The sequence below is a fragment of the Polistes dominula genome, unplaced genomic scaffold, assembly GCF_049000335.1.
Source record: "Polistes dominula isolate Pdom_NZ unplaced genomic scaffold, Pdom_raw_medaka contig_77, whole genome shotgun sequence".
Classification (NCBI taxonomy): Eukaryota; Metazoa; Arthropoda; class Insecta; order Hymenoptera; family Vespidae; genus Polistes; species Polistes dominula.
Window position 1 is genome coordinate 10,434,581 of NW_028301152.1, and position 14,089 is coordinate 10,448,669.

At 38.8% G+C, this 14,089-nt stretch overlaps 2 protein-coding genes across 2 annotated transcripts; both read right to left on the reverse strand.

The window, feature by feature from the left end:
• Nucleotides 1–6,466: 6,466 nt before the first annotated feature.
• Nucleotides 6,467–7,228, reverse strand: LOC149030756 (uncharacterized). The gene has a single exon (XM_089178306.1). The coding sequence runs from the start codon at nt 7,226–7,228 to the stop codon at nt 6,467–6,469; it is 762 nt and encodes a 253-aa protein (XP_089034432.1).
• A 5,814-nt stretch (nt 7,229–13,042) lies between these two features.
• LOC149030757 (uncharacterized) lies at nt 13,043–13,817 on the reverse strand. The gene has a single exon (XM_089178032.1). The coding sequence runs from the start codon at nt 13,721–13,723 to the stop codon at nt 13,190–13,192; it is 534 nt and encodes a 177-aa protein (XP_089034158.1). The 5' UTR covers nt 13,724–13,817; the 3' UTR covers nt 13,043–13,189.
• Between the last annotated feature and the right edge of the window lie 272 nt (nt 13,818–14,089).

Sequence of the window (14,089 nt, forward strand, 5' to 3'; positions counted from 1 at the left end):
ATGTGCGGGCGTGTCAGGACTAGCGGGTTCGAGTTCTGCTCCTAATTTTTCTAAAACTTCTTTTGTATAACCTCCTATATATTCTAGTCCCTGGTCACATCGTAAACGACAGACCTTTTCATCTCGACCAAGTATATTTCTGGCAGATTTTACAAAAGACTCAATGCAAGATCCCGCTTCACTTTTATTTTTGATTGGATAAGACATTGCTAAACGAGAATAATCATCAATTACTACAACTATAAATCTGTAACCTTTGGGATAAGAAGCTGGGCTTATCGGTCCCATAATATCGCTATATATTGTTTCCAACAGTCTGGAAGCTCTCTGTCTAACAGTTTTAAATGGCAATCGTTTAATTTTGGCTATTTTACATACTTCACAATTATCCACGATCTCGTTAAATTCGGCAGATTTGATATCTTTCAATTGAGGATATTGTTTCTGCAAATTTCTAAGATAGTTACTCGACAGATGTCCAAGTCGTACATGCCACAACAAAGCTTTATTCATTTTTACGTTAGAATCTTCCAAGGACATAATTTCATCTTGCGATAATTCTATTTCAGGAATCTCGTCAATATTATGAATAATTCTATCCCTAACTGAATTGAAGATGTTTGGTCTATTTAACTCAGCTATATTTTCAGCTGCTGAGCTTTCCTGTACCTTTTCTACAGAAGAGCTTGCAACATCCGAGATTAAACGTTTTTCTGTATTTTCATCATTAATTAAAGGAGCCTCACTAGTTTCAGGAGGGTTCGCCTTTCCAATTTCCATTTTCAATTCTGATTCCTTTTCAATCTGTTCAGCATTCTGAAGTCGAGTAGAACTTCTCGTAAAATACTTATGTTCATGAGAGTTTCCATTTTCACCATCTTTTAAAAAAACCTTTTGACAGTATCTATTCTCATTATAGCCTATTCCGTCACTACTACGATTATCAGACTTGAATTCAATTTCCCAGAAATGTTTGTTATATATCCCTGTCATAAACGACTCACAAGTCTTTGGGTCGTAAATATCAATCATTTTATCATTTAAATAAACTTCTAAACCCTTTTCTACTAGTTTTCTTAACGAGAGCAAATTTACCGATAGATCTTTAGCATATATGACATTGTGCAATTCGCGCGTCTCTCCATTCTGCAAGTTCAATTTTACTGTACCTACACCGTTAGCTTGCAAGTCCGCCTGAGGATTTCTATTAGCACATTTAATCGATTTAACGTCCGATTCATTTAAATTTTTGAAAATCAACTTGGAATTCGACAGATGCTCTGTAGCACCCGAGTCCGCGATAAACCGTTCTAGTGTATTATTTCTGTAATTAAAATTGAAGTTATCCGGATATTGCTGACATTTTTCTACAAATAGAACATTACCTTTTTCATTTGACTCGCACTCCATACTCTCACCTGAAGAGGTGCTGGCACCTTGACTACCTCCTTGGCCATTTCTTCGGCCACCACGAATACTAAACCTGCCTCTCTTTGCTCCACGACGACCTAGATCAAGCTTGCGCTCACCTTCGGGTTTAGACCTACCCTCGTGTTCACGCTTTTGACTTAATTGATCTCTAAATCTGCCTGATCTGCCTCGGTAGTGGGTGCTAGTATATCCGCGGCCCTTACGGTTCGGTGACGAACCACCTTACTGTCGATGAGCTGGTAATCTAGCTAACGAACAATGTTTAGCTATGTGACCAGGTTTATCACATACAAAGCAGTTGGTTCTCTTTACTTCTCTACATTTCGATGCCAAGTGTCCTGGTCTTTTGCAGTTTTTGCAGTAGCTCATAAATTCCCTTTGTCGTGACTCAGTCCACAACGCAGTGGTTGTTAAATGTTCTTTGGATGACAGCCTTTCTGTCTCCTCTTTAGTGAGAAAGTCCTTCAATTGAGCATATGTTAAACCACTTCCCTGTTGGCTCTTTTTGAGGAAGTCAACACCTTGCACACTTGGTACCGACTTATAAACCGCTTCGTAAAATGTATCTCTTTTCTCTAGTTCTGATATTTTTTCAGCTCCAGGAAGGTCTTCACATGTTCGTATAATCTCTTCAAATCTATTACAAAAATCTTTAAATCTTTCTTTGCTTGGATTATATTGTATTGTGTACAGCCTTTTGCGAACAGAACATGTCGTTACGGTGCTTTCAAGTGCCTTTAATTTATTTAATTTAGCAAGGATCTCCTGCGGACTTTCAATGTTTCTCACTTGACTATAATAAAATTTATCGACTCTGTTTCTTATTATATCTTTTACTCTAAAAACGTCTAACTGTCTAGCATTGTCATTTTTATCCATGACAGGCTTAATGCTGCTGTCAATAACGTATAATGTATCATTTGCTCTTAATTCCGATCTAAGATCATCAAGAAAGTCATCAAATTTGGTATTCTGGCAGAGTTTGTATGCATGGGACACATTATGATCAGGATTGTACATTTGAAAACTAATCACCGGGGCTGAATTCCGACCATTATTGTCATGACATCCAGTCTGAGCAGTGTTTTGACTACTAGAATTCACTGTTTCACCAGAGTGGGATTCATTACTCAAAAAATTACTCGATTCTGAACCTGAGTTCGGACCGGACCTTTGCACAGTTAAACTATCTATTACTTCACTATTAAGTACTTTCAAAATCTCATTTCTAATCGCTGTACCAAGGTTAACTTCGTTTATTTTTGCTGGTTTTCCTTGAGTACGAACAACACTCACCGGAACACCAGAAACCCTATCACGACCATTATCTCGAGTAGCTGTACTGCTACTTCCAACAGAAAGCTGTTGAGCTGTCGAGACTGCTTCGTATAACTCCGAAGCAGGCTCTTCAATTGTAACGACAGTGCGTTTAGTTTTGAGTTTGCTTTATTTCAGCTACTTGCTCCTGTAACCATTGATACTTTTGTTTAAACTCTTCAGCTCTTTTCTGACTTTCGGCCACTGAGTTTTTTAAGCCTTCAGCTTGTCTATTGAGAGCATCGTATTCTTGCTTGTGTTTGTCAGTAAGCCTTTTGAATACCTTGTCTTGCCTCTCAATTTTCTCTCGAAGAGTTGCAATGGTTTCCCTTTAGATATTAATTAGGTTCCTCATAACATTGACCTCTATATTGTCAACCGCATCTGAGGTACTCTCGGGGTTTTGTGCAGGAGCAGCCGCGTTTACCAATGCCTTCGTTGTACTATCTTCTCTGTACTTCTGTTGAGAAACTAAATATTGCTCAAAATTAGATATCTCAATCAAACATTCTGTTTGATTTACACTCTATTATACTATACCATGGCTTTCGAATAACGATTTTACCTGACCCGTGAGACTAAGTATACATCATGCCTTAAGGCGCATGAGGAAGCGGTACACCTAATTACTTTTCTCACCCATCAGTAAAATCCCATTCCAAAAGGACAAGATTTAATTTTTTCTTTTTTTCCTTTTTTTTAATTTTTTTTCCTTTTTTTCCTTTTTTTTTCCTTTTTTTTTTTATTTTTTTTTTATATTCTTTTTTTATTTTTTTTATTTTTGTTTTTTTTTTATTTTTTTTTTTAATTTTAATTTTAGTACAACACATCTAAAACTAAGGACTTACTTGATGCAACTGGACTATTTATCTTTGAGACCTCCATTATTACATTTGTAGCTCGCGGGCCTCTTAATTCTTTGTCAGACACCTCTAATGACGAATCATTTTGTAACGATCTACTTGAGTCATGCTGGTTTCGACCAACATCCACTCTGACCGTATTACCTTGTGCGTCTGATAGTACTGACAGAATCAAACTTTGATCCTCAATGTTTATCTGGTCCATACCTACTATCCAGCAGTTTTCGCTATCATCTTCAAGCAAGAACCCATGTTTTTTTGCAGTGAGCCGTGCAACTTGGCTTCGACTACCAACTTTCTGGAGCAAGGCTCCTGACAAATCAACTAATTGTTCCAATTTCGCTAAAAAATACGTATTCAATTAATTTGGTGCACCTTTTAGTTTTGTTCAAACCAAGTTTCAAGCATGTTTATGAATCGATTCCACCTTTTATTATTATCATTCTTCTGTATTTAAACAGCTATACATCAATTTAGCTACATATCTAAAATGTGCCTGCTTCCTCTATTTCAACTATAGTGACACACATCTACTATGTGTCTATTTAGCTGCACTTCTGAAATGTGCCTGCTTTTACTATTCTCCCTTTTTTTTTATTTTATTTTTTTTTTATTTTTTTTTTATTTATTTTTTTTTTATTTATTTTTTTTTTTTATTTTTTTTTTAATGGTTGAGCAAATGGGAATAGCCTTGCGCGGCCTTTTCAAATTCTCCCGCTCTGCTAGTCTTTGTATACCTGAGTATACCATATGTTGCTCGGAGAAGAAGCGGCAACATCGCATCGATGCTATGCTAGCTTTGTATACCTGAGTATACTATATGTTGCTCGGAGAGGAAGCGGCAACATCGCAACGATGCTATGCTAGTCTTTGTATAACTGAATATACCATATTTTACTCGGAGAGGAAGTGGCAACAGCGCAACCATGCTATGCTAGTCTCTGTATAACTGAATATACCATGTGTTGCTCGGAGAGGAAGTGGCAACATCGCAACCATGCTATGCGACTATCTTTCTCCCTTTCTCTCGCTCTTCAACACATCCTATACTACCTTCAGAGCGGAGAAGAGAAGCACACTTGCGTCTCTCTCCCTCCACCACCACGACCCAAGACGGAAAGAAGAGGAGAGGCAGCTTCACCCCCTCTTTCTCTTTTTCTTTCTTGCATAGTGCGTTGCAAGGGCGTTGTTTTTTCCTTGATTTTTGTTTTATTTAAAAATTTTTTTTCTTTTAAAATTTTTTTTAATTTTATTTTTATTATTTATTATTATTATTATTATTTTTTTTATTTTTTTTTTATATATATATATATATATTTTTTTTCTTTTTTTTTTTTTTATATTAATAAATAAACGCACTATGTTCTCTCTCTTGTGTCGTGTGATATAATTTTGATGTGTGTTTCAAACGTATATGTGCCCTACTTTGTCCTTTATCTTTCCTTTCTTTCTTCCTCTCTTCCTCTCCCTCGTGTGTAGGTAAACAGCGTCTTCTAGTTCGAATACGTTTAAGCATTCGTATCTATTGTTCTAGAAATTTTTATGTGACGCAACTTTCAATATTTTTCCTTCCTTTTCTTCCCCTTTTTTTTAATTTCAACTTTTTGAACGGAAACCCTGTTATGTATTTTTTTTTTTTTTTTTAAATTGTTTTAAATTGTAACACGATTTTGAGAGAGAGAAGAAAGAATGAAGATTTACAAGAGATCAGAGCCATGCACACCTTTTCTACGTTTTTTTCTTTTATATATACTTTATTATTAATTTTCCAAGCACACTTTCGATAAGAAACAGTTATCGAAGATGTACTTACTTATTTTTTTTAATATATATATTTTACTATTATATTTCTTCAAACACACTTTCGATGAAAACAGTTATCAAATATGTACTTACTTTCACCTAGACTAGCTAGCAGCCCTTGACTACCCTGCTCTTTTGTCTCACCCATGTTCGCGTTTTCATTGTTCTTGCCACCTTCCATTGTTCTTTGCGTATTCTTATCTCCTCGTGCCAACGCTGTACCGATACGTGGATTTCTGTCTGTATATTTTCTCTTTTTTTTGGCTGCTTCTGAAGTAGTTGAAGCTGAGATTTTAGCAGGTGTTTACTTCTTTTCCTTACTCAATGGAACACTGGTGCAAGTACACACACGTGCGAACCGGCGATAACTAGGTTAGATTTCTGTCTTTCAAAATTCACTAATAAACTAATTAACTTTCGTTCACTTGCGTAGTGTAAGCGTGTCTGGGGCTTATACCCTGTTAAGGTATGGCTGATAAATAAGACAACGCAGAGTTAATATTAAAAGTAAGATTTATTATAAAAACAGTGAAAAGAAGAACTGTTGAATAAGCCTCGAGCTAGGCCGAATACAGAATACAGAATACCGACAGGACGCAACAGCACCCTGTACTAAGGGACTGTGCGGCCCATAGGAGGAGTAGGGGTAAAGAGTAGGGGTGACGGAGTGAGAAGACATAACGTCTCTTATATACGCTATTCTTAACATTTATCGAGTTTAAATCATACGAAAATTTTTCATAGTGAACAAACTTATTTCAAAACAAAAATTATATTTTAGCCCACAATAAATGTTAGTAAGTTAACGCAATAGTTGAGAGAGAGTTCGCACTTCTATGTGTTACTCGAACGAAGTACCGATGAGAAAAGAGAAGAACGAAGGGAAGACAAAAGGGACCTAGGCCCTAATACAAAAGAATGCCTATTCGAGCCAGAAGGGCGCGCACACATCATTACCCTTTCGAAAAGTTATAAATGGACCACATATCGCCGTGTGCACCGGCACACCAATTACCAACACTTCCCCTCGAGATGCGGGTCCACCCCGCAAACTACGACGAATGACTTCCAACGTCCAACATCTCCGCGCATCGCCGGAACTTGTTACCGGGCAATGCCTTCGTAAGCACGTCCGCTACCATGTCTTCAGTAGGAACGTATGCAGCCTCCAGCTGCTTGTTTTCGAGCGCTTCTCGTATGAAGTGGTGCCTGACGTCTATGTGTTTGGTCCTAGAGTGGAATACCGGGTTTTGCGCCAACTTCAGTGCGCCCATGTTGTCGTTCAATATCCTAGCCCTGGCCAGTGTCGCGAAACCAAGCTCGGTCAGTATCGTCTTTAGATACAATGCTTGCTTAACAGCCTCGGCCAGTCCCACGTACTCAGCCTTAGTTGATGATAAGGCAACGGTCCTCTGCTTCTTCGAGTCCCAAGTAATGGCCCCTCTGCTAAGGATGAACGCTTGTCCCGTATAGGATCGCCGGTCTATTGTACATCCAGCCCAATCTGCATCCACGTAACCTGTCAATGGCCTTCTCGATGGACTGAAATGTAGACCCAAGTCAGCCGTTCCCTTCACGTACCTAAGAACGCGCTTTGCCGCCACCCAGTGGCGTTGTCCGAACTTGTCGTTGAACTGGCTCAAAACGCTGACAGCATGTGCGATGTCCGGTCTTGTTGCTACAGCCAGATACATCAGGGACCCTATCAACTCCCGATATGGGAGGCTCTTCTCCTCCCCGTTCTGGGGTCGTTCAAGCTCCGTAAACTTGGTGTTTATGTCCAGTGGAGTGCCAACGGGCTTCGACTCGCCCATTCCGAAACGATCTAGGATCTCAAGCACGTACCCCTCCTGACGCATGCTTATTCCTCTGACCGTTTGCTAGAACTCTATGCCCAAACAGTACTCCGGTTCCCCAAGATCTTTGACAATGACTCTTCCCCTTGCTCGAGTCTGTATATGCACGAGTCCGACTCGGTGGGTCTCGCTCTAAATCTTCTCAGGACGTCATCCAGTCTTTTATGCCAACTTCTCCCGGCCTGGCGTAATCCATATAACGCCTTTTTCAATCTACAAACCTTGTCCCCGGTGTGCAAAGGCTTCAGCATGCTTCTTGCCTTTATTCCAATGTCGCTCCTCTCGGTCTCTGTTTCGCCGATTAGCTCGAGCGCCTTGGACAACGAACTCGGCACCTCCATGTAGATTTCCTCTTCTAGTGCCCCGTTCAAGTACGCAGACCGCATTTCCATCCCCTCGTTCGCCGCCAGAGCCACCAACAAGCGTATAGAGCTCAAACGTGCGACTGGTGCGAAAGTCTGGTTGAAATGAATGCCTGGCTTCTGAGCGAATTCTCTGGCCACGACCCTTGCTTTTCTCCTAATCAGCGTACCATCAGGATCGTACTTGTTCCGTAGTACCATGCGAGATCCGATGACCTGTCGACCCGCAGGACGTTCAACCAGTTCCCATGTGTCATTTCTCAGAATAGACCTGATCTCGCTCGCCATAGCGCGAAACCACTCCTCGGCATCTGGACCTGAAATAGCCGCCCTCATGGGTACTTCGGCCAACGATGCATGCTCAGCATCCGCTTTGTACGGCTTCCTCTGGTCGCACATGGAACATTTTCCGAGGTCTTCCCCTTCTGCCGGTCCTTAATATGATCGGCCTTCTGGGATCTCGTCTCGGTGTTGCCGCCACCTCGACCACGCTGTCCTCGTCAGCATCGTCCTCAACTGCGCCTTCCTCACCGACGTCGTCCTCAACCGCGCATTCCTCGTCGACGCCGCCCCCCTCGGTCTCCACCGACGCAGGACCCAGCTGGATTTCGATTTAGCTGGAATCCGGGACTCCAGCACGCTCCAGATGCAAGTCCGATTCCTCTTCCGGGGCGAAATCCATGCTAGCGGACTCTGACGTCGCCTCGCGAGTACCCTGAGTCCCGATATCTCTTGTTATTATGACGCTTCTTTCTTCGGGACGCTATACTCTGTACCCTTTGGCATCTACTGCGTATCCCAGGAAAATTCCCTTTTTGGCTCGAGGTTCCAGCTTCCCCTTTCCGGGCGATCTATCGAGATAAAGCACGTTAGCTCCGAATTCGTGGAAATAACTTACGTCAGGCGTTGTTCCAATCCACAACTCGTGCGGTGTCCGACCGTCAAAACTTTTTGTCGGGCACCTACTTCGAATATAGTTAGCGGTCGAGACCGCTTTGGCCCAAAAAGACGCCGGCAGTCCGGATTGTATGAGGAGGCACCTCGCCATCTCGACATGAGTCCTATTTTTCCGTTCGGCGATACCGTTCTGCTCTGGGTTGTACGCCACGGAGAGACGCCGCTGAATTCCATTCCTCTTCAAGTACTGATTGAACTTTGAATTCACGAATTCTCTCCCGTTGTCTGATTGCAGGAACTTTATTTTTCTATCCATCATGTTCTCCACCGAGGCCTTATATTCCCTAAATGCTTCAAAGGCATCGCTTTTGTTTTTCAGAAAACGTACCTCGCACCACCTGGAATATTCGTCGATGAACGTGATGTAATACCTGGCTCGACTGTTAGATTCCACTTGCATTGGTCCACATATGTCCGAGTGAATAACCTCCAACAGCTCGCGATCACCCTTCGGTTTTGCTGAAAAGACTGTTCTAGTCATTTTGCCTCGAATACATACCTCGCAATCCAACGAATCCCTGCAATTCCCGAGATTCAACCCCCGTATCGCTTTGTATCTTTCGGCCCTCTTAAGATCTTGTACGTTGAGGTGACCTGAGCGGCGGTGCTATGTCTCCAGTGTGTTTATTTGTCCTGTGCAGTCGCTTCGTTCTGCTATTTCGTTGCATTCAGCCTGTTCCTGTTCGCGTACGTAGTATAAATCGCCGATTCGATTCACCTGCAACCTCACAGTACCGTCACGGTCGATTACCGAAACGACATCTTTATCGAACCTAATCTCAAAACCTTTGTCCGTTATCTTTGCGACCGATAATAGATTAGTGCGAAGATCCGGAACGTGAAACACGTCACTTAACCACCGATATTATGGGTGGTGGTAAGGGTGGCGGTAAGGGTGGTGGTAGGAGTGTCGGTTGGGGTGGGGGTGCACCTTTCCAAAATTTGTTGACTAAAAAAAAAAAAGAAAAAAGGTCATTAAGTTTTCGAAATTCCAAATGGATGGTACAGGACCTCAAATTATCGTACGCGTACGATAATTATCGTACGAATGGGATTGCTGTATACGATCAGCTTTAACCGTTTTCCTTACACATCTCTTCTGCCTCTTGAGTCCATGGTTTCATCGAATCGGCTACAGTCGATGCTATATATAGACCTTCATGTTCCCCCACTTTCCGCACCATATAGCGATCGCTCCTTAACACCGTAATTACCTCATATAGTCCTAAATATTTTGGGTGTAATTTCAATCCCGGTCCAAATTGCGTTCGTCGTATCGCAACCAGATCTCCTTCTTTATATCGCATAGCGGCAGTTCTCTTTTTATTGATCAATCTATAATTTACCATCTGCGCTTTTAGGACAGCTTCTTTCGTACGTCTCCAATACCTTTCATGTTCTTCTTTCGTGGATTCAATCTTTACTGTTTTTTCGACTTCATCTGGAAATACTATTGCAATCACTACATGTTCTTCAAGTTTACCTTCACCTACATCCATCATTGGCATCTCCTCCTTGATTTCTTCCCTTGTTATCTTTACCAAATCGACAATTTCCGTTTCTGGTTTGATTTCCATTTTCTCTTGAATCTTTCTAACAGGTTCCGATATCATTCCTTCTCTAATCACTATCCCTTCATGTACATCTTCTTTTGGTCCCTCTTTGACTACCTGTTCCATGATCTCATCCTTGACTGGGGACACAATTTCTTCTTTTTTACCGAACCCTTTACACTTTTCAACTTCAGCACTAGGTAATACACTTTCAACACTCTCTTCCGAACATTGTGTTTTCTGTTCCGCGTGTTTATGATTTTTTACCAACGGTTTCGCTTTTTCCACACTTGCAATATGAGACAGATCTATTTCGCTACGGTCGTACCTCGTTGTCTGTCTTCGCAACCTCGTTCGCGTCACTAATGGAAACTTTACCGGCGTCTATCGTTACACTCATCTTCCGCAAAAAATCATTGCCTATTAGTAAACTATGATCTAAAAGAGCATCGGAAACTACGTGAGCTTTGATCGGATACATTTTCTTATCGATAATAATACTCGTTTCTACCACGCCATATGTTTTAATTAGATCAGAGCCCACACCTTGAAAACGCAAAATCTCTTTACTTAATTCCGGTGTGCCTACCTTAAAATATTGTTCTGTTGTTATTAAGCTTATGTCACTACCCGTGTCTATCAACGCTGTAATTATATTATTTCCCATTTGCACCTCTTTTACACACTTCCCTTTGGTTTCCACACTCACACCACACACTTTCTCCGACGCGTCCCGTTGCTTCTCGTTCTTCTGACAAGCTATCGAAATATGGCCGAAATCGTTGCACTTAAAACACTTTGTTCCTTTATCTTTAAGTGGACAACTCCGTCTCTGATGGTTCAACCCTCCGCAACTAAAGCAGCGTTCACCGTTGGTCTCCGACATTATGTTGCAAAATGTATGTTATTTTCGCATATAATAAAAGTTTGTATGTTTCTTTAAGGCTTTAGAGAAAAACTATAAGATTACAAAAATGATGTGCTAATACATAAGAAGATTCTTATATCTTTAATGAAACGAAAATTTGCCATTTAAAATCGATTGAGTTACAAGGAAAATGTTGGAATTACATTGCATATTTTTTAGCAATCTAAAGATGTTTGTAGATTTACTGCGTAATTGAAAAAATTTTTAGTCTACAAAAATCAGATTTAATAATCTTCGAGAAATTTCGTTTTTTTAAATATATATATATATGTATATATATATATTTCCAATGGCACAAAATCGATTATATTAGAGTATTTATGTTGCAAAATGTATGTAATTTTCACAACTAATAAAAGTTTGTATGTTTGATTACTGCCTTAGAGAAAAACTATAGGATTAAAAAAATGATATGCTAATACATTAGAAGATTCATATATCTTTAATGAAAAGTAATTTTGCTGTTTGAAATCAATTGAATTACAAGAAAAATGTTGGAATTACATTGTACATTTTTTAGCAATTTAAAGATGATTGGAAATTTACAGTGTTATAGTAAAATTTTTAGTTTACAAAAATCCGATGTAATAATGTTAGAAACATTTCGTTTTTTTAAATATACATATATATTCAATGACACAAAATCGATTATATTAGAGTATTTATGTTGAAAAATGTATCCTACTCTTTATTTCTTTAATGAAAAGAAAATTTGCCATTTAATCTCGATTGAATTACAAGGAAACTGTGGGAATTACATTTTATATTATTTAGCAATCTAAAGATGTTTGTAGTTTTACTGAATCATAGAAAAATTTTTTAGCCTACAAAAATCCGATGTAATAATCTTCAAAATATTTCGTTTTTTTTAAAAATACATATATTTCCTATGATACAAAATCGAATATATTACCGTAATTATGTTGCAAAATGTATGTAATTTTTGCATATAATAAAAGTTTGTATGTTTCTTTACTGCTTTAGAGAAAAACTACAGGATTACAAAAATGATATGCTAATACATTAGAAGATTCTTATATCTTTAATGAAAAGAAAACTTGCCATTTAAAATCGATGGAATTACAAGAAAAATTTGGGAATTACATTGTATATTATTTAGCAATCTAAAGATGTTTGGAGATTTACAGCATTATAGAAAAATTTTTAGTTAACAAAAATCCGATGTAATAATCTTCGAAATATTTCGTTTTTTAAATATACATATATTTCCAATAACACAAAATCGATTATATTAGAGTATTTATGTTAAAAAATGAATGTTATTTTCGCATATAGTAATAGTTTGTATGTTTCTTTAGTGCATTAGAGAAAAACTATAGGATTACAAAAATGATATGCTAATACATTAGAAAATTCTTATATCTTTAATGAAAATAAAATTTGCCATTTAAAATTGATTGAATTACAAGGAAAATGTGAGAATTACATTGTATATTATTTAGCAATCTAAAAATGTTTGGAGATTTACTGCATTATAGAAAAATTTTTAGTTAACAAAAATCCGATGTAATAATCTTCAAAATATTTCGTATCTTTGTAAATAGATATTGTATTTCATCTAGTTTTCGTGATATATTAAAAAAATAAAAAACAAATTCCTACCTTTTTTACATTTTTTAAAATATCTCAAAAAGTAAGTAAGATAATGCGATTTTTTTATTTTATTTTATTTAAAATAATGATTCCCTTTCAGGATACATGGGGTGCGTCGACCCGTTTTAATATAATACCTCTTTACAAATATACATTTTTACATTTACACCTATACACAAGTACACCTTTATTAACTTCTTCTTACTACCACATCCTCTTAACACCGTTTTCTCCTCCTACATAATTCCTTCATCCATTCCATCCCCTTTCCCTCCTCTCCCATCAACACTTCTATCCTCTCTTCCGTTTCCGAATAGTTACCTTCCCTCATCACATGCATTCCTGTCTCTTTCTCTATCCCACACAATCTGCATATAATCTTCTCATCCTCTTTTATCCAGTATCTGCTTGCCCTCCATTCATTCCCTAATCTGAATCTTGCCATCATTTTCAATTTTTTCCCTTTACTTTTTTCTTGCAGATATTTTGGTATCCCTTCTGTTCTTCATCTTCCATATTCTCTGTTGTACTTTGATTCTTCTATCCTTTTATCCCTTTCCTTTCTTTCCTCTTCTACCACTTTATTTCTCCATATCTCTGCCACATTCTGTCCATTATTATCTCTTGCCTCTGCTTCCCATCTGTTTAGTCCTGCTCTTTCATACATTTTTTTCCTCAATCTACCCATTCTCGTTTCCTCCCATTTCTCCCTATCCATCTCTCTCCTGCAATGTCTCAGAAGTTCATTTTCCGCCCTCTTAATCTTTTCTTCATACTTAATCACCCTTACTCCTGCTTCCACTGCTATTCTTTCCACCTTCGTTTCCTCCCTTATCAAATATCCCGGTACACTTAAATCCAGTCCTAGTATATTACCTAAGTACCTCTCCTGTATTCTTTCCAACTCCTTCCTCCCCTCTAACCCCCAAATTTCCACTGCATACATGAATATACTCTTTACCATCGCATTGAACATTACCATTCTCCTCCTAAAGTCTCCACCAAATTTCCTCTCTCCAATGCTCCATACTTGTACCATAGCTGCTGCTGCTCTCCTTCTTACATCCTGAATATGCGACTCTTCCTTGTTATTGTACCTAAACGTGTATCCTAGATACTTGAACTCCCTTACCTCCTCTATCTCTTTCCCATTGTAGAACCACTCTCTTTTCTTTCTGCTCCTTCCCTTACTGAACATCATCACCTTCGTTTTTTCCGTATTTATTTCCAGATCCTTCCTCTTGCAATATCTCCCCACGCTTTCCATCATTTTTTCTAGTTCCCCCTCCGTGTCCGCTATTATCGCTAGATCATCTGCGTACGCCAAGGTGGATATTCTCTTCCCTCCTATCGTTATTCCTCCCTCCGGTCTTCTCCGCAAATATTCCTCTATGTCCGCAATAAA